The 18717-nt window shown below is 54.7% G+C and overlaps 9 protein-coding genes across 9 annotated transcripts; 6 read left to right on the top strand and 3 right to left on the bottom strand.

The window, feature by feature from the left end:
* Window positions 1-278: 278 nt before the first annotated feature.
* On the top strand, window positions 279-1040 carry N7510_000294 (uncharacterized protein; the record flags this gene model as incomplete). The annotated part of the gene is made up of 1 exon (XM_056972224.1): window positions 279-1040. One exon carries the CDS (start codon window positions 279-281, stop codon window positions 1038-1040), a length of 762 nt encoding a protein of 253 aa, XP_056837341.1.
* A 395-nt stretch (window positions 1041-1435) lies between these two features.
* On the top strand, window positions 1436-2199 carry N7510_000293 (AP-1 complex subunit sigma; the record flags this gene model as incomplete). The annotated part of the gene is made up of 5 exons (XM_056972223.1): window positions 1436-1446; window positions 1509-1542; window positions 1602-1719; window positions 1799-2073; window positions 2167-2199. The coding sequence occupies 5 exons, from the start codon at window positions 1436-1438 to the stop codon at window positions 2197-2199; spliced, it is 471 nt and encodes a 156-aa protein (XP_056837340.1).
* A 222-nt stretch (window positions 2200-2421) lies between these two features.
* N7510_000292 (RNA polymerase III-inhibiting protein MAF1) lies at window positions 2422-3897 on the top strand (the record flags this gene model as incomplete). Its single annotated transcript, XM_056972222.1, has 2 exons — window positions 2422-2823; window positions 2887-3897. 2 exons carry the CDS (start codon window positions 2422-2424, stop codon window positions 3895-3897), a joined length of 1413 nt encoding a protein of 470 aa, XP_056837339.1.
* Window positions 3898-4531: 634 nt separating this feature from the next.
* N7510_000291 (uncharacterized protein) lies at window positions 4532-6655 on the top strand (the record flags this gene model as incomplete). Its single annotated transcript, XM_056972221.1, has 3 exons — window positions 4532-4588; window positions 4659-5333; window positions 5390-6655. 3 exons carry the CDS (start codon window positions 4532-4534, stop codon window positions 6653-6655), a joined length of 1998 nt encoding a protein of 665 aa, XP_056837338.1.
* A 261-nt stretch (window positions 6656-6916) lies between these two features.
* On the bottom strand, window positions 6917-8280 carry N7510_000290 (endoplasmic reticulum-Golgi intermediate compartment family protein; the record flags this gene model as incomplete). Its single annotated transcript, XM_056972220.1, has 3 exons — window positions 6917-7428; window positions 7498-8088; window positions 8190-8280. 3 exons carry the CDS (start codon window positions 8278-8280, stop codon window positions 6917-6919), a joined length of 1194 nt encoding a protein of 397 aa, XP_056837337.1.
* A 728-nt stretch (window positions 8281-9008) lies between these two features.
* N7510_000289 (putative protein kinase) lies at window positions 9009-13436 on the bottom strand (the record flags this gene model as incomplete). The annotated part of the gene is made up of 3 exons (XM_056972219.1): window positions 9009-13011; window positions 13093-13285; window positions 13337-13436. The coding sequence occupies 3 exons, from the start codon at window positions 13434-13436 to the stop codon at window positions 9009-9011; spliced, it is 4296 nt and encodes a 1431-aa protein (XP_056837336.1).
* A 726-nt stretch (window positions 13437-14162) lies between these two features.
* Window positions 14163-15822, top strand: N7510_000288 (PEX28-32 family peroxisomal membrane protein; the record flags this gene model as incomplete). The annotated part of the gene is made up of 3 exons (XM_056972218.1): window positions 14163-14281; window positions 14335-14475; window positions 14526-15822. The coding sequence occupies 3 exons, from the start codon at window positions 14163-14165 to the stop codon at window positions 15820-15822; spliced, it is 1557 nt and encodes a 518-aa protein (XP_056837335.1).
* Window positions 15823-15956: 134 nt separating this feature from the next.
* Window positions 15957-16696, bottom strand: N7510_000287 (nucleolar protein 16; the record flags this gene model as incomplete). Its single annotated transcript, XM_056972217.1, has 2 exons — window positions 15957-16518; window positions 16569-16696. The coding sequence occupies 2 exons, from the start codon at window positions 16694-16696 to the stop codon at window positions 15957-15959; spliced, it is 690 nt and encodes a 229-aa protein (XP_056837334.1).
* Window positions 16697-16870: 174 nt separating this feature from the next.
* N7510_000286 (Zn(2+) transporter YKE4) lies at window positions 16871-18186 on the top strand (the record flags this gene model as incomplete). The annotated part of the gene is made up of 3 exons (XM_056972216.1): window positions 16871-17002; window positions 17057-17207; window positions 17264-18186. The coding sequence occupies 3 exons, from the start codon at window positions 16871-16873 to the stop codon at window positions 18184-18186; spliced, it is 1206 nt and encodes a 401-aa protein (XP_056837333.1).
* Between the last annotated feature and the right edge of the window lie 531 nt (window positions 18187-18717).

The raw sequence follows: 18717 nt of genomic DNA, 5'->3' as shown, positions 1-18717 counted from the left end.
TCGGTATATAGGGCGGCTCCCCTCAAAATATATAATCGTGACCACCACTGAGTATGTTCTCTGCCCAAATCTAATGCGATGTAATACCACAAACACATTTTAGATGAATATTTAGAATTACCTTTTCGCGCACTGCCTCCGGTGGACGTGGCATTAGCTAAATATAAACCGATCGACCAGAGCAGCCCTACCCCAAGGGACAAGGCTGGGCACAGCCACTTACCGCATCTATTACCCATCAACATCCAAATTCCTCCCATCTCACATTTTCAACCATCATGAACGCACCAGAACACGATACTGACAGCCCACCACCATACTCAGCCCGGGATCCTCACCCGTCGGCACTCTCAACGACCATCACCAGCGCTAACAGTGGCAGACTGGCCGCTAACCCTCCGATCAGCTACCACATCCACCGCGGATCACTCAGCAGCTACAAGATCTTCCAAGATGACATCGCACAGAAATTCCGCGTCGAGGTGCACAAGGTCCGGCAGCCGAACCTGATCGTCCGCCGCGAAACCTCGCAGTTGACGGGCCACGATGTCGCGCATGTAAAGTTCGCGGAGAAGAGCAGTAACTGCGATATCGGCATGTTTCGCCAGCCCGGCGTCAAGGGTTCCGTCCTCTGGATGCGTATGACCGGCGACCGGCGCATGCCCGCTGTGGTGCCGCTCCTGGACGCCCATGGCGCGGTGATTCCCAATACCAGTGTCCGGAGACCGTTTATCTGGAAAGGCACTTCTATTTTGACGCTGGAAGATGAGGAGAGTGGCATGGTCGCTGCTGTTGTTCGCGAGACGGCTGATCTCCCGTCCAAAATCGCTGCTGTCGAGATTCTTGTCCCGTTCGGCGAGCCGTTCATTATCTTAGTGTTGACGGCCTATCTCGCCCTGCACGAGAAGTTGCGGACGAATACCAAAGTCCATTCTGGCTACGGTGCCGGGCGCCATGTTGCCGGGGCGCATGCCCTTCAAGCGAACTTTGCTGGAACGGCAGGCTTTGCTGGGGGAGGCTTTGGAGGCGGTGGTGCTTGATTGTAGATACCCGGGAGTTTTGTGGATGGCGTTGTATGAAGCGCAATGTAGAGGGATTTGTTGTACCACAAATGTCATGATGCCTGAGCTATCCATCACATCCAGAGTAATTCTCCAATGCATCTCTTCTCTCTTGTTGTCGTGTTGATCATAGAACGATGCCTCTCCAGTGAGGCCGCTGCGAGTCATTCAACCATCAGGAGGAGTCTCCAAATTTGGACGACGGATGGAATTAGTCGCACTTCCCACCATAACTATGAGATTGTGTTGTGTTGACATGGACCGTGGTCGGTCTCAACCCTAGCTCGGCCGGCCCCACCGCGACACGGAATTCTCCAAGCTGCCACTTCGACCTTCATCCACCGACTTGCTTTCGTTCTGCCCGTCCCCCCACCATGCCTGTGAAGTGAGTCCTCATCGTGCTTCCTGCTGCCTGGTCGCTACTGGTCCCATCACTAACCCACCCAGCTACCTCATCCTGCTCTCCCGGCAGGGCAAAGTGGTGAGTCTCGTCGCCCACCCAACTCCCCACCCCGTTCTGACCACACAAAAAAAACACAGCGTCTCGCCAAGTGGTTCACCACTCTGTCCCCCAAGGAAAAGGCCAAGATCATCAAGGATGTGACCCAGCTGGTGCTCTCCCGCCGCACTCGCATGTGCAATTTCCTCGAATACAAGGGTACATCCATCACCCATCCACCCATCCCATTCTGATTCCCCCGTTGAACCGCCTTGGACTGACGGACGGACGATTGCAGACTCCAAAGTCGTCTATCGCCGCTATGCCTCCCTCTTCTTCATCGCCGGCTGCGCCTCCACCGATAACGAACTGATCACCCTCGAGATCGTGCACCGCTACGTCGAGCAAATGGACAAATACTACGGCAACGTGTGCGAACTGGACATCATCTTCAATTTCCAAAAGGCATACTTCATTCTGGACGAGCTGCTACTCGCGGGCGAGATGCAGGAGAGCAGCAAGAAGAATGTGCTTCGCTGCATCAGCCAACAGGACAGTCTGGAGGACATGGAGGTGAGTGCTGTTGTCTTGGTTTCGCCCTTTCTCTCGCTCCCACCCACCGTCACACCCATCCCGATCGACCCGGGCTAATGCTCCTTGCCCCAGGTTGAGGAAGATGTGGTCACCAAGATCATGTAGCAAGCGGGATTCTTGCTCCTTTGTTTCGTTTCTTTCATTGTTGCTGCCAGCCAGCCAGGGTCGTACATAGGCGTTTCAGAGACACACACTGGTTCTATTATACTAATCCAATTCGTTTGACTTTGTTTCAGGACTCGGAAACGGCAGAGATGTCGGCCAACCTGGCCCGTGTTGGGCTCTAACGGATGGATGCCTCAGGCCGTCACATCGTGATGCCACGCAATGATCTCACTGGCTGTCCGTCATGTGACCCTCCGCCCTCCCCTCCTCTCGCTCATCTACTCCCGTCGTTCAGCCGTGGCCCATCGCGGCGTATTCTTGATTCTCCCCTATTCTCTCCCCTCCAACACCTCTTCTGTTTGGTGTAATCCGCACACTACCCCCATTCCCTTCTCTCCCCCCAGCTGTTTGCGGCTATCGCCGATCGGCGGCTGCGTCTCCGTCTCCGGCTTTCCCCATAGCGTCGTCTCCGGTGAATCGCTGTCGACTGGACCGGTACCCCCAGCGCATCGCAACCCGTCAATAACGTCAGTGATCAGGCTCAACGAAAGCTGGTCGCTATTTGAAGATGAAGGTTCGTCTTTCCCCATCCCATCCATGCCCTGGCTTGCGCCGGTCGCGCCGGTCGCGCCGGCCAGGGAGGGTCCTCCCCGACCGAGGCTTATCCGTCTGTCTGCCCCCATTTAGTTCCTGCCACTCCCAGAGTTTGAGGATATCACCAGCTCCCTCAACTTCCAAACAGCCGACTGTCATATCGTGGGTGGATGCGATCTGTACACAACGAAAGCAGCGCGCTCCGATCGCAAGCTGTACAAGAACATCGAACAGTCGCTCGAAGCCCAGTACGAATCGGTCCTACGACTATCCGCCTCCCTATCTCCCCCAAACGCGTCCGATGCTGCCGTGACATTGAATCTCTCACGTTCGAGTCCATTTGGCCCCCTGAGTGAACATTCAAGTCGTCGCACGTTTGCCTACCTGATCGCCACGCTCAACGCAAGCCATCCGGACTATGACTTCTCCCATGTGCTGCGCCCGAGTGATTTTCGTCGCGAGCGACATTTGAAACGGGTGATGAATACGGTCGATTCCACACTGTCCAACCTACGGCCCCGTGAGACCATCGATCTCTCCCCTTCATCGCCGCCAGCGACCCTCAGTGGATCATACAACGCGGCCGCATCTCCGGCTTGGGGCCCACGGATGTGGCGGATCATGGACGACCAGATGTCGCTTGGAGAATGCTCCGTCTACTCGTATTCACCGGAGGAAGACCCCTCCGTTGCGGATGACGGCGCGATCTGGAGCCTGCACTACTTCTTCTTCAACCCCATGCGCAAGCGTGTCTGCTACATGTATCTGCGCGCGATCCCGATTCTGAGCCATACGCCCCCAGACGAGGCTGCCACAACGCCCACAGGGAAGCGGACGTTTGACGACGGTTATCTGACCCCTGACCTGGGGTCGAGCAAGCGCGCGCGGTATTGGCTGGGTGATCGCGTGGATTCAACATTCCAAGCCAGCGACAGCGAGGGCGATGATGAGGAAGATATTGCCCATTCATCGAATGCGATGCGCCCTGTCGTGGACGATTATGACCACTATATGCTGAGTGATGAAGAGGTTCGCTCCCGGTCTGGTAGTAAGGGTACGGTGCGGGCCATGAGCGAGGAGATTGCCGATTCCATGGAGGTCTGAGACTTCCTGTCTGTTTGTGTTTCTGATTCCTTTTCTTCCTCCCGTTGATCGGTTGATTTATCACTTTTTTTTATTTGTTTAGCTGGAGGCGTTCGGTTCGTCGTTTGTTACGGTCTTGTGGCGCATTCAACCTGCATATTTCTCTGCCACGAAGGGGCGTTGGGAGGAGGGATGGATGGGCAAGACCGTCTGACGAGAATGATATTCCCCACCCCGTTGTTTTTCCTACCTGTTCGGTTCCGTCGACATGTATTGTTTCTAGCTCATAATAATGTCGGGTAATTCACAATTGTCTGAACTTGATAGATACGAGGAATTAGCTCTTCCTGAAACCTGTCTTGAAATGTTGGCTGTAGTTGCGGCTCCGTGATGCCCGCATGAGTTCACTCGACTCAAAAGAGCCGGTCATTCTGAAGATGCCTCCGGTTTTATAACCCGACTGACGACGTAGCAGATCACATCATAAACAGATCTATCAATAATGGCACAATCACCCGTCGTGGTTGTATAGATCCGAGCACGTGGTCTGTGCGCAACCGGGGAAGGGAAGGAAAGCTGTCCACACCCTCGCCCCCTTCACTAACTACACCTCATCTCCTCGGCCATTTCCATCTCTGCGCGAATTGATCCCATTATGGCTGACGACGAGGCGCGTGCCAAGGCTGAGAAGCTGGCCGCGGCCAAGAAGAGGGTGAGTCTGTCCGATGCGCGTGGAGGGCGAGGGAAACAAACACTGACACCACGCCCGTGTGCTTGTGCAGGTTGCAGCCCTCCAGAAACAGAAGAAGAAGGCCAATAAGAAGACTGCTGGTGCAGAGGCACCTAAGGATGCTGAACCGACGGAAGATATCAGCACAACAGCAGCAGAAACAGAAACAGAACCCCTCGCAGAAACGGAACAGAAGCCGCACGATGAGCAGGCCGCAGACGCGACGATCCCCGAGCACCCAGAAGATGGAGAAGCTATACAGGATACTCCTGAGCCGTCCACCGTGGAACCCATGCCCCCAGCTCCGACCTCTCCTGACCCCGAGGCTGAACCGCTAGCCGCACGACTTGATACACCACGTGCAGGCCACGGCCGACAACCGTCGCTATCAATACAGTCAAAGATGCGTTCATCGTCATTTCGCAAGTCCTCCGTCTCACAAGGGACCTCTTCTCCGTCCCCCTCTTCAACGCTCAAGTCTCCCTCTCAGACACTACCGCCTCTGACCGGCGACTCCGCACATGAAGTGTTCCGCAAACAATCTACTCGGATCGAGGAGCTGGAGAAGGATAATAAGCGTCTAGAAAAAGATTTTTCGGATGCTCTGTCGCGTTGGCGGAAGACGGAGGATCAGCTTGAGGACTTGAGGGAGGCTAGTGTTGATGATGCGGAGCTACGGGAGAAATTGAAGAAAGCCGAAGATAAGGCTGCAGAGATTGAGTCTTTGGTAGGGTTTCTTGGTACTTTTTCAAACGGGACAATAACTGACACAAGACTTTATAGAAAGCTGAGATTGCTTCACTGCAGCGGCAGAACTCTCAGCTTCAGACGCGGTCACACCGGAACAATGCCAGCGTTGCTGTGCCCGGGACATCAGAGTCGCCGCCAGCAGATCTGGTCCGTCAGCTGGAATCCAAGTCAGCTACCATTGAAGCTATGGAACTGGAGATTTCGAACCTGCGGGCACAACTCACGTCGCAGTCGTCCTCCAACAGTGTACACGAGACTCAACTGGCCGCGCTGGAGGACAAAGCTTCCCAGGGACAAGCGGCGCTCGAACGCTCCCAGCGTGAGCTAGCCGACACCAAGGCAGCGCTCACTCGCGCATCCGAAAAAGCCGTCAAGGAAGGCGTCGACAAGACCTCTACCGAAACGCTGATCAAGACGTTGCAGCGCGAAATCGAGGAACTCAAGAACGAAAAAGACGAGGCAGACAAGAAAATCGACACCCTCGATAAAAAGCTGCAAGCGCTCGGCAACCTGCACAAGGAATCTGAGACTCGACACCAAGCGCGGCTCCGCGAGAGCGAAAAATCAGACAAAGAAACCGCCATCATGCGCAAGAAACTCGCCAGCATCGAGAACGAGAACCTCCGCCTGCGCGAAGAGCGAGATCGGATCCGAAAACGTGATGCCACCGGCGCAGATGATGAGGCCCTCGACGAGCTCGAAGACGAGGAACGCCAGCGCCTTGAACGCCGCATCCGCGAGCTGGAAGGCGAGGTCTTTGACCTCCGCCGCGGCGTCTGGCAAGAGAAGCGGCATGAGTTAGCCACTCACGCAGACTACGCAGATGAGGGACCTGACTCCGCCGGCCCCGTCGATGCAGGCGCCAACGCCTTCGACGACGTCGATCTCGTCGGCGGTCGCCCGGACCATGCTCGCCGCCGAAGCATGGCTATGCAGCAACAGCAATGGAACCAGCAACAACACTCCTCTTTCTCCACTGTGCTCTCTAGCGGCTTCGCTGCCTTCACGGGGGGATCTAATAATAGCAACCGTGCCCGTGCATCTTCGTCCAACCCGCCTTATCCGCAGGGTATGCGCGGGAGCCTTGAGCTCCTCTCCGAGGAGAATTTCGAGGATGAATTCGACGAAGCGGCTTTTGCGCGCGCGCAGGCTGAGGAGGAGGCCCGTAAACGGGTTGAGTGGATGCGCGAGCTGAAGAAGAAGCTACGCGATTGGAATGGCTGGCGCTTGGATCTGGTTGATAGCCGCGCTGGCGCGGAGGGTGCTGGCGTGGGGATGGGCGAGATCTTCCAAGTTTGATACGCATCTCTGTCTAAAGCCTGCACAAGATGGATGAATGAGGTAGAACCCAATTTATGTTTCCATGTATACCACCTCGATCCTTGTTATACTACTCGAAGATTCGGGCTATCAAGATGAATGCAATTTCATTGTAGGATATCATGGGCATCCACTCTGTTGTAGGAGAGTAGGCGCATCCAACAGAATACAAATATACAAAACAAGGCATACAATCACATAAACAATATTTAACTCCAAATATCTTTGGTCAAAACTGCCCTAATCCGTATAATGTTTCCCCGTCAAAACACCCTCCGACTGCCTCCTCATCCTCCGTCCATAAAACTGCCCAACCCACCCACTCATCTGATAAAGCCAGCCACCAGTAACCAGCACCCCGGAAATGGTGTTAATCAGACGGATCAGCAGCCTCAAAAACCCGCCTCGCTCCTCGCTGATCAGCAGCAGGACCGGCTCGATGTTATACTTGAAGAAGATCCCGGGAACCAGGTAGGGGGTCTCGGGTAGGGCTGTGGACTGGCTGGTGGCGGCGTATTGGTTCGTGAAGATGGCGTTGCGGTTTGAGCGCGCTGCTGCCGAGCCGGGGGCTCGCTCGTACGCGTCTAGTGCGCCTTTGCCCTTGGAGTAGATTGTTGGCACGACGGAGAGGAAGTACTGGAATTTATGGTAATGGGTGTCTGCTTCGGCGATTGTCTTGTCGAGTGGGTTCAGGAGCGTTGGGTAGTGCGGGCCGAAGGAGAGCTCTGTGATCAGGTGCGAGAAGTTGAATGCTGTCCCGAAAGGTTAGCTGCGGATCAACTGAATGAATGGAAACTAAACACCCCCGAAAGTAGACATACCGGTATGGTCAAGATGCTCCGCAAACTCCTGATACCCGTGCCCTCTGGCGGTGATATGGAAATCCCCCTGCACCTTATTCCCCTCCAAACTCCCATAGATGCGACACGCGTCAATAGGATCACCCCGTCGAATACGCGGCCCCTTCGCAAACTTCTTCCTGGGATTGCGGCGCACCTCACCCAGAACATGATGCACGTGTGCGTCCTCCTCCTGAGCCGCGAGCCGCGAATCCTCCTCATGGCTCAGCGACTGGTACTCATGGCCGCCGGAGTGAGACTCTTGATTGCGCTGCTTCATCCACTGCATCCAGCTTGTATCCTCGCGCTGGAGCAGATTGCCAGCGAGAATGCGGTCGCCCGCTCCGTCTTGGATGTTCACGCGCAGCGTGTCGCAGGGCATGTTGACTACGACATCTAGGTTCAGTTGCAGGTCGTGCGAGATGCCTTTTTCAACGCTGAAATGGTGGTTTTCTGTGCCGCGCCACCAGGTCCTGAGTTCCGAGAAGCTGAGGATTGTGCATACGGCGAGGATGAGGACGGTCCATTGTCCACCGCGGTGGGTGGCTGTAGTGTATGAGGGTTTGGTTTTGGCTGGATGGTAGGGGAGATAGTTAGCGGAGGGATATATTGAATATTGATTTCTTTTTCTTTCGAGAAGGAGACGGGCAATAATCCCCTGGATTGGGACTCACGGAACGCATCGAAGGTCTTCAGCCCGCCAATGCTGCTTCCCTTGTCGCCGAAGGCATCCTCGTCCAGGCGTTTCTCATTGAAGCCATTCATCGCGAATTAGGTCGCCAGCGTGCAGTGACCTACGACATGAAGGAAGAAATCCCAATGGCAAGATAGAAAGAGAGGTGGGTTGGAGAGTGTTGGGTTGGTGTTGATGATGTGGAGACCAGATAAGGCGGAGTTGGGGTTGAGGCCAAGCTGGCCGTTCGGGGGCCAGTTAATACGAAGCCCTAACCAAGTGCCGAACTACTACAGTACTGTACAACAACCATGAAAATGATTAATGTACTAACTATGTATATTTCATCCATGTTCTACTTCACTGGTCATAAGACAATGCATGGTGGATCCTGATCCAGGCAGACACTCGGAGCCTATGCAATGAGAGGTAACAGTGTACAAAATCGCAGTCCCGATGATTGATCATCACAGAATAGCAGGTATAACGAGGGGACATGCAGGAGCAAAAGTAAAAAAGAAAACGAAGAGGTATACGCGACTCAACTTGACGGTCATAACAAACAGTGCCAGATGCAAATGCTGTCCACGTAAACAAACAAACATGCGGACCCCAACAAACAAGGGTATAAATGGGGATGGGATGGATGGTTCATCTCGCTGACATGCGACAAGCGGAGAAGAAAATGACAAAACCACCCGATGCAAGTAAGCAAGGCGCGACAGAGAAGTAAATTAAGATTACAATGCAGATGACAGGGGACTTCATTTGGTCCGCTGGTGGTTGGACTGATTAGCATTTTTGCCCTTGGGCCGGGGCTTTATTGGCCTCGACTCACCAGGCTGGTCGCTGCCGCCGCAGTCGCCAGATCTGCCTTTCCACTGATACTCCGCGCCGAGGCGCGAGGAAGCCCGGACCCGGGCATCGTGGGGTTGTTGGAGGCGCGTTTGGCAGGCGTGCTCGTTGGCAGACCGCTGACGGTGGAATGGCGCTTCCCGCTGGAGCCCTTGACAGGGGAATTGCCCGTGGTATCGCGATTGCGCACGACAGTGCCGTTCTTCAGACTGGTTCCAGGCGGCTCAGGAAGGGGCCTTGCGGTGGTCCCTCGCTTGGCGGGCGAGCTGGGGTTGGTCGCAGCATACATCCGAGGCCGGGCGATCGTCTTGACGCCGGTGATGAACTCGTGCTTCAATGCGTCATGGGGAGAGAGCCGACGAGCAGGGTCCCAGCGCAGACATCGGCCGATGAAGTCGAGGAAGGCGTCATCATCACACTTGAGGGCTTGTCGGAGTTCCTTGGAGCTGGGGCGCCGTCTTCGCCCCTTGGAGGAGACAGTGAGGCGTGGCTTGCCCAGGGAATCGAAAAACAGCTTTTTTCGCGTGCTCTTCTCAATCAGATGCTTCTCTGGAGGGCCAAAAACCTCCATGATGCAGGCCAGTTGCTCTTGCTCGTTCTCTCCAGGGAAGATCGGGTAGCCCGTGAACAACTCCGCCAGAATACAACCCAGACTCCACATATCGATCGGCATGCCGTAGGACATCCCGAGAATGACTTCCGGTGAGCGGTAAAACCGACTCTGAATGTAGGTGTAGACCTTTTCATTTTCGAAGCAGCTGGACCCAAAATCGATGACCCGAATTTCCGAATTCAACGGATGCACAAGAAGGATGTTCTCCGGTTTCAGGTCGCAGTGGATCACCTTCTTCGCATGCAAAAGCACAAGACTGCCGAGCATTTGCTTCGTGAAACGACGAATCAGTTTTAGCGAGAAGCCGCGGAAGTCGTGCGCTTTGATGAACTCGTAGAGGTTCATGCCAAGAAGCTCCGTCGAGATACAGAGATGGCCACGGAAGTAGAAGCTCTGTGTGAAGTTGACCACACTATGACGACGATGAGGATCCCATTCCTTGAGCTTTTGCAAGAGATTGACTTCGATCAACGCTTGCTGATGGAATCGCTTTTTGTTCCGGATGATCTTCACTGCAACGAGAGCACCGGTCTTGTGGTCGACACATCGCACCACCTGCCCAAAGCTACCCTTGCCCAAGACATCGACAACCTCGTACCGGTAGGCCAGGTGATCGCCAATTACGATGTTGTAGTCTCCTCGGTCATCGTCGTATCCAAAGTTTGCAGCACCCGAGTGCAGGTCGCCGACGTGCTTCTTAGCATTCTGCGTCCCGCAGAAAAAGATATCCCGGTAGTCGATGATCTCGCCCCTCTCGAATATGTTGAGGTTCGCCATCTTCAAGGCCTGTGCGGGACTAACACGATCCTTTGGCCCGGCCTTGCGGCGCAACTCGTCCAACTCCCGTGCCGCTTTCTCGAAATCTTTTCGCTTGGACCCTAGCTTTCTCATTTCGTCGTCGGCCACTACCACATCAGCATCGACGTTGGCATCGGTAGATCGAGGAGATGCAGCATCCCTAGACCGGGCGGAGCTGATAATCTTGTGGACTGGAGAAATATATGCGCTAGGGCCCCGCTTCTGCGAGTTGTCGCTTTCAGCAGACTCATTTGAAGGAGTTGGTTCCAGTACAAGGCTTTTATCACTGCTTACACTAGCCTTCCGCGCAGCCGCCGGGTTGGTTGAACTCGAGATTGACGGCTGCCGCCGCGGCTTGAGGTACGACTGTTTGAAACTGGGACTGGTCGACGTCACTGAAGACAGATTGTTCCATGTTGCAGATGCGGGCAGCTTTGGCGGCGGCATGTTGTCGTACTTGGCGGGGTCCGTATTGACCTCAGGCGCCTTCAGAGTCTTCGAGTTGCTGCGAACCCGCGTCACATGGAGCTGGTTCCGGAGAGACGAACTAGAGGCGGCGGTGCTTTCTGGCTCCGACGGGGTTGACATCTGGCTGAGCCGTTCTGGAGCCGGGGCCAGGATGGCAGACTGGGTTTGTGGCCGTGGGCCGGTCAATTTGTTTGACTGCGATGTTCGGTTGGAATAATCGCCACTAACATGCTGACGGAGGTGGTTGAGTTCCGTGCCACTCTTGGGCAAGGTGTAAGAGGCATACGGAGAGATATTCCGAGTGCTAAGGGGAGTGTCAAGAGAGTCCCATGCGCTAGTGCTGCTTGCTGTTCGCAGAGCTGCTGTTGAGGTGGAGCTCAAAGCGAAGTGAGAGGTGCTGCTTCGCGCTTGGGTGAAAGGTACACGATCATCATCGTCACGGTAAGGCCATAAATTGGCCCTAGACGCGGTCAACGGTGTTGTGGGAGTCTTCGAGATAATTTGATTGGATGGTGTATGCGTCTGGCGGTCGTCGCCTTCTCTGTCTCTCAATGCCTCTATCTTGGTCGTCATCGGCGTACCCAGAGGAAGCAAATTTAGGGGTGGCAGCTTCAACGGTTGCAAGCCCTTTCTACCGCCAATCACAGTAGATGTTCTTGTCCTGACATCCGGTGTTTTTGCCGTTCTGTTCCCATCTCTATGGGCATCGCGCACATTGGGCACGTCCGAATCGGAGTCCCGGGAGCTCCTCACCAAACCAAGATCCCCGGGCAAGCTCGACTTTCTCGGCGCAGGGAAGAATGGAGGATCGAATTCGCCTTTGGGGGACTCGTAGGCCTTGGGAATTGCTGGAACTGGCGGAACTTCTTCCCCATTATTGTTCGTTGTTGTTTCCGCACGTGGTTTGGGCGTGGGCAGACGAGACGAGGAGAAATTTTGTGAAAGTCGCGGTTGAAGTGTCGCGGAGTTCCGAACCGAATTGTAGCTGGTGCTGGATGAAACAGAAAGCCCGGAGCTGTAAGACTTGCGGTTCGGGTCTGGCGTTGTTCGGTTGGAAGAAGGAGTGACGCTCTTCCTGGGGATGAAAGAAGGAGACATCGTTGACGACAGTGGACGGGTTGGAAGAGGCTCGGTCTGCGTCGGGGGCGTGTTTGGCATTGGAGGCGCTGGCTGTGCAATTGACATTCGCTTCATCCGCCGAGCATCTGTAGGGCTGATGGTGCGAGCGCCGAGCCCCGTGGCATGCGATGGCATAACAGACATGCGCTTGGACGAAGAGGAGGGTGTGCCAGGTGCCCCGGAAGGATTCCGTGCGGGTGTTCGCACAGCATTAGTAGAAGAAGAACGTGAATGATCCGGGGTCACCGCAGACCCAGATGTGGTCAAGAAATTCCCCCGAGGCTCTCGTGGACCGGGCTGGAAGGACTTTGCTTTGAGACTTCGAATGGAGGTTGGAACTTTGGACCCATCATTCACCTCCGATTGCTGAGCCCTCGGAAGAGGCAAATTATTGGTTGAATCTGTCCGAGTTGTATCTGTACTAGCTTTGCGAGCACTTAGGCTGGCGCGCCTTGCTGACGCATTCGTGGGGGCAAATGCACCGCCGCCAATGGATTTTCTCGACCCTCGTGAAGATGTAGTGGTCCCTGCAGCTGCTTGGACAGAGCTCTGACGGCGAGTGCGGGCGTTGGCAGATGAAGCTGATAGCCCGGGGTTTGAGATTGGATTCTGGGAGTTGAGACGAGATACTTCACTCTTGCGACGAGAGGAAGCTCTTGTTCGCTCCGAAACACTACCGCTGTCGTAGCTATTGTTCGTCCAGGTGCTGTTGGTTGAGAAAGTCGAATCACGATTTTCAGACCCCGTCCCGCTATTTCCGGGCATGGGGAAATGGTTCAAGCTGGGCTCGGCCATGATGCTGTTGTGGAAGTCATCGAAGTTGATTGGAGCTAGGAACTCAGTGGTCTCCGGTGGGGATTGGCTTGACACGTTTCCCACGCTCGCCGTTCGGAGGGAAAGGTTTTTTGTTGAATTGTTCGTGGAATCGACGGAGGAGTTTTCGGAATGGAAATAAGGTCCGGTGGGTTTGCTGTAGTAAGAGTGTCAACATTGTTCCGGCGTGCTGGACCACCCAGGTGATGAGGGGCGAGCAAAGCATCAAAAACCATACCTCCACCGCGATGACTCCTGTGGTCGCGGGCCTTGGGGAATCTTCTCCCGAATTGACAGTCGTCTCTTACTCATTCCCCCTGCACGCATATCTGCCCCATCCTTGGAGGACTGGGAGTCCGCATTGGACGAGGCGTTGGAGTGGAAGGTGGTGGAGGCCGCTTTTTGCAAGCGCCGCCGGGCCGGGGCGTCTACTGTTTTGTTTCGTCAGCATCCAGCTGCAGCCTCCCACAGTGTGTTCTTACCTCCGGATCCCGAGTCATCGTTTCTCGACGGATTGGATGAGCGGGTTTGAACTTTGCTAGTCTGACCCCTCCCCGAAGCCTGCGACGTTTTGGCCGGCATTGAGAGACTCAAGGGTACCCGACCGCGAGACGCGGTGCAGGCGATATCGTCAAAAGGTGAGGAAACCGGGGAACTGCTCTAGCAGGGTCCGATCGTAAGGGTTGCATTCAGGAGCGGCCTGTCAACAAAACGAATAGGAGAGGCTTGAGCAACAATGTTGCGCGACCCGTTGACTGGGTGGCTACCGGTCCATTTCGGGGAAGCAAGAAACGGCTGTCTGGCGGTACCCGGAGAAGAGACGGTAGAAGGAGGGGAAGGCGACAGGTCAAGAAATAATTTGGGAGTCGTTGAAAGTCCACAAGGCGGTAACTGGAGAAAAAGCGCTGGATATAGGTCCCCACCAACAAAGCCAACAAGTAATTAAGGGTTCATTGAGGTGCCACAATGGAACACCAAAGATGGAATGGAGAGCAGGAGCAGGCAAGAAGAGAAATCAGAGAAATCAGAGAGAGAGAAGAGAGGAAAAAGGGAAATTCAGATGTGTTGAAGCTCCACCGTTAACGATGCACCAACTTCCCGCTCAGGGGGTTCGCGGTGGGCTGCAAACAGAACAATCATCGGTAATACCATACCTTGCATTTGGCGGTGATGGTATTTGAATTACATCCGGTAATTAACCCCAGGATGGCCGAAGCACATGATTGAAGAATGCCGAATCAACCAACCTTCTTCCCTTCCAGTTCTCTCTATCTGTCTTTTTCTCCTGCTCAGACATGACTGCTCCCCATGGATGAATACACCCCTGAGGCTCTGGTCAACCGCGACGAGCCGATGCCTGTACTTAACCTCAAGCCCAAGGCAGAGCGTACAAGCTCGCCCTCGCTGCAGGACCGGTTATTCACCAAGTATGATCTCTCAAGAGCCTGTCGACTCCCACATACCTGACACCCACTCGCAGGATCCTGCAACAAGTTGCCCCGACGGATGATGACGAGGATGAAACAATTTCCTCGGGCGACGCGGCCTTCGCGACGTCCCCCAAGCGGCCGTCCTTTAGTCTGCCCGTGATGTCCAACAACTTCCGTCGCTTCAATGCCAGGTAAGACCATCTTGTACCTGTATTCAGCACCCATGACTGAGACTGGGTAGAATCGGTGTTGTATTCTTGTTCCAGACCCGAGTTGAGCGGCTGCTGAGCTGGAAGCAACCCACTCACACGCTATCATTGCTCTTCGTCTACTCATTCATCTGTCTGGATCCACACCTACTCCTGATACTACCTCTTGCGGTGCTGTTGCTATCTATCATGGTTCCGGCCTTCATAACTCGCCACCCCCCTCCCCCGACAACATCTACATCCAGCACCACCCCGTACTATTCCTACGACGGACCCGCGTTGGCGCCGGCGAGAACGATCAAACCTGCCCCGGAGACTTCCAAGGATTTCTTCCGGAACATGCGAGACCTGCAGAACTGCATGGCTGACTTCTCGGACGTCCACGATGCGCTCATCACCGTGCTTGCGCCGCTGACGAACTTCTCGAACGAGAAACTATCGTCGGCAGTATTTCTGACTTGCACCGTTGTCACCGCGCTGCTGTTTATGACGGCGCATCTAGTACCGCTGCGCTGGATCATGCTGGTAGGCGGCAACGCGGCACTCCTGTCAAACCACCCATCCGTCCGTCAGTTTTTCGTGGATTTGATCCGCGATGTGAGCGGAGGCTCAACAGATCTGGATGCACCCCCGACCGAAAATAAGAATCCCGTGACTCCTTCAGTAGCAATCGCAAAGTTGGAGCAATTGGCAGATATCTCGTTAGACACGGACCCGGAGGAACGCGAAGTGGAGATCTTCGAGCTCCAGCATCGAGCCTCGGGGAGCTCAGAACGAGGATGGGAGAATTTCCTGTTCAGCCCTCAGCCCTACGACCCTCTTTCACCATCGCGGATTGCCGGCGATCGACCCCGAGGCTGTCGATTCTTTGAGGATGTCAATGCCCCTCCGGGGTGGACGTGGAAGAGCAAAAAATGGGAGCTCGACTTGGACTGTCGCGAGTGGGTGGTGGAGCGAATGATCACGGGCGTTGGCTTTGAGATCCCTGGTGTAACCGCAGAAGGCAATGCCATCATCGATGAGATTGGTGGCTGGGTTTGGGATCTACCCGCGAGCGCTGATGGTCCAGGGGACGAGGATATTACCGCTCTCACCTATGGAGATCTGCAGGCGGAGTCCACGCCATCGGCAAGGGCCAAGTCTAGTTCCGCCGGTTCTTCGATCAAGGATAAGTCCAAAGTTACCACTCGCGACTGGGAAGAAGCCGCTACGGCATCCTATGGCGTGGGCGAATGGCGGCGCCGGCGCTGGGTGCGGGTGGTGCAGCGCGTGAGTCTTCCACCAAAGGTTCCAGGCCATGTCACCTACTCGACTCTCGAGCGCAATTGATAGATCATTACTACGACGTTGATGATTTGTACATAGCAGAAATTATACTATATCTTCCGCCACTTTTAGTAAATCACACAAATCTAATCCCAAAAAACGCCCAACGCGCCACGAAATGATGGATCATGAAAAGATCATGCCTGGCTCTTCTTCCACTTATTGATTCTCCGTCGCAGATCCCCCTCCGATTGCTGCATGGGATTCAGCTTACGGTCCCTCACCATCGCCGGAAGATTATCACCATGCTTCTCAATCAACTGCAGAATCCACCCGGACTCCCGCTCGCTCTGATGCCGCGGCTTCTTAGCCGTTACCTTCTTGTCCTCCACATCAGCCTGACGCTCCAGCTGCTGCACAATAGCCGAGTTTGAGACATCTGGGAGGATATCCTCGTTGTCAGAGAGATCGTTCAGCGGGTCGTTGAGTGGGTTGGCGCGCCGCCGCTTGTAGCCCGCAACTTCGATCTCGTCGTCGTCTTTAATCACGCGCAGGATCTTGCCCGTCTCTGGATCACGCTCCACCCGCGTCTCGCCCAGTCCGATCTGTGCAGCCGCTTTGGCGCTGCCCTTGATGTGCAGGGAGCTTTCGGCGGCTTCACCTTGGCCGGGGAGTCGCTCTTTGCCACCGGTGGGTGCATTGAGTTTGTGCATGAGACCCAGACGGCGGTAGTTCTGGGTGAGAGTCAAGGTTTTGTCCCTTTTGTCGAGGTCAGTTGCTGTTCTGGGAGGCGATGGGAGGGAACATACCAGTTGTCAGCGATGATGGCATTGCCCAGCACATTGATCTTCTTGTTGCCACTCTTCAGACGACTGTCCTTCGGCCGAGACTTGGACAAGCCTGACCGGTTTTTTTTCTTCTGTAGAAGCTTGCCCATGATTTATGATTGCTGGTGGTGGTGAAGAAGTGCAAATGGAAATCTTATCGCGGAACTTTTTTCGAGGGTGTTTGCACCGTTGGACTTGGCGTGTTTGACGAATCCCTCGTGATAAGGGTCCCGTCTGTTGTTTGTCTTTCTTCTATTACCCCCCCCCCCCCTCTCCCTCCTTCAATGGCTTGGCTTCTTCCTTCGCGCAGAACGGGCATCGCCCTCGCTGCTGGATGTATCTTGTTTTCAGTATTGGCGGCAGCCAATGCCCACCCTGGCGACCTCTCTGTCAGCCAGATTGAGGACCAATTGCAGGTATGGCCCCAGGGGATTTCGTGCTAGACAACAATTGCTCACGCTGTCATGCAGAACTGCCCGCTGGTGGAATCGCTCAATGAGCACAAGCGTGCTACTAGCCCGCAGACTGCCAGTCTCACCTCGAAGATTTTCGCGGTCCTTTTCCCCGGAAGCCCAGCTGTGAACGCGCTTCTGGCAACTGCTTATATCTCCGGCCCACCCAGTACGTGCTCGCTTTCTGGTCTCGACTGACCACAGACTAACAGTGGTACGCTCCAGACTTTTTACTGGCACTATGCCCCCCGAACATTGACCCTTCCTCGCTGTCTATCATGGTCGCCTTCGCCGTCGGAGGCCTGCTGGGCGACACGCTCTTCCACCTCCTCCCTGAGATCTTCCTGGGCGAGGACTCGCCAGACCATGTGAGCTTCGTGATGGTCGAGCCGAATAAGAATCTCCTCTTGGGTCTGGGAATCATGGTGGGATTCTTCACCTTCGTAGCCATGGACAAGGCCCTGCGCATCGCAACCGGCGGCGGGGGTGGCCACGACCATTCCCACGGCCACGCACATACTGATACTTCAGCCACGTCGAGTAGCTCCGACATCAAGTCAAAATCCAGTGGAGATGTCAAAAAGCGCAAGTCCGCCTCCAAATCCAACTCCTCGTCCGCCGTCCCCGAGAAAGAAATCAACCCCAGCGTCAAGCTGGGCGGCTACCTCAACCTGATTGCTGATTTCACCCACAATATCACCGATGGTCTCGCTCTCTCTTCCTCCTTCTACGCCTCGCCCACTCTCGGCGCAACCACCACTGTCGCAGTGTTCTTCCACGAGATCCCGCACGAGGTCGGCGACTTCGCTCTTCTCGTTCAGTCGGGTTTCTCCAAGCGCAAGGCCATGGGCGCCCAGTTTGTTACTGCCGTCGGTGCTTTCCTGGGTACCTTGATCGGTATTGCCGTGCAAGAATTTGGCGGCAGTGGTGTTGCGGAGGACACCGGCGTTGCGGCTGGTCTGCTGGGCACTAGTCTCTCGTGGGGAGACATGCTTCTTCCTTTTACGGCGGGTACTTTCTTATACGTTGGTACTGTCGCTGTCATCCCGGAATTGCTTGAAACTGGCCCCAACAAGGCGCTTGAGTTGCGGAAGACGGTGACCCAGTTTTTGGCTGTTGCTGTTGGAGCGGGGATTATGCTCGTGTAAGTTTTCATTTTCCCCTCCGTTTTATAGCTTGGTTGCCTTGCTGACTGGCTTGGTTTCTTAGGATCTCCTGGGATTGATTGGCATATCTTGACTTTTCATTGTCCCCTGAACATCTTCTACAATGGATAGAATAGATGCACTACTAACCTTCATCGAGAGCGAGACGGAGACTATTTCTAGTCGATAGAGATTAGAAGAAGCAATTCAACATTCATACAGTACTTCTATATAAGGAATTCGACAGACTCCGCCGGATCTTCAAGGACAGGGGTGATATGAACAAATACGTAAACAACACCACTGCCGCGCTTGGAGAGTATGATGCTGCATTGGGGTTGATCCCGGGCTGTCGGGCGTGGTTCGACTCCACTAGCACACGCAGCTGTGGACTACGAAACAGAGCATAGCTCAATCTTGACCACTGGAAGACAAGCACACAGGCGCAAACTCACAACACAACAAGGGGACAGACGATCTAAATATATTGGCATGCACTTGATTTGATTTGACCACAAATCCCAAAACTCCATT

This window comes from Penicillium lagena, assembly GCF_028827675.1.
Source record: "Penicillium lagena strain IBT 129212 chromosome Unknown utg000001l_segment0_segment0, whole genome shotgun sequence".
Taxonomy (NCBI): Eukaryota; Fungi; Ascomycota; class Eurotiomycetes; order Eurotiales; family Aspergillaceae; genus Penicillium; species Penicillium lagena.
The sequence above is the reverse complement of the archived record's forward strand: the minus strand, read 5'-3'. Positions and strand labels throughout refer to the sequence as shown.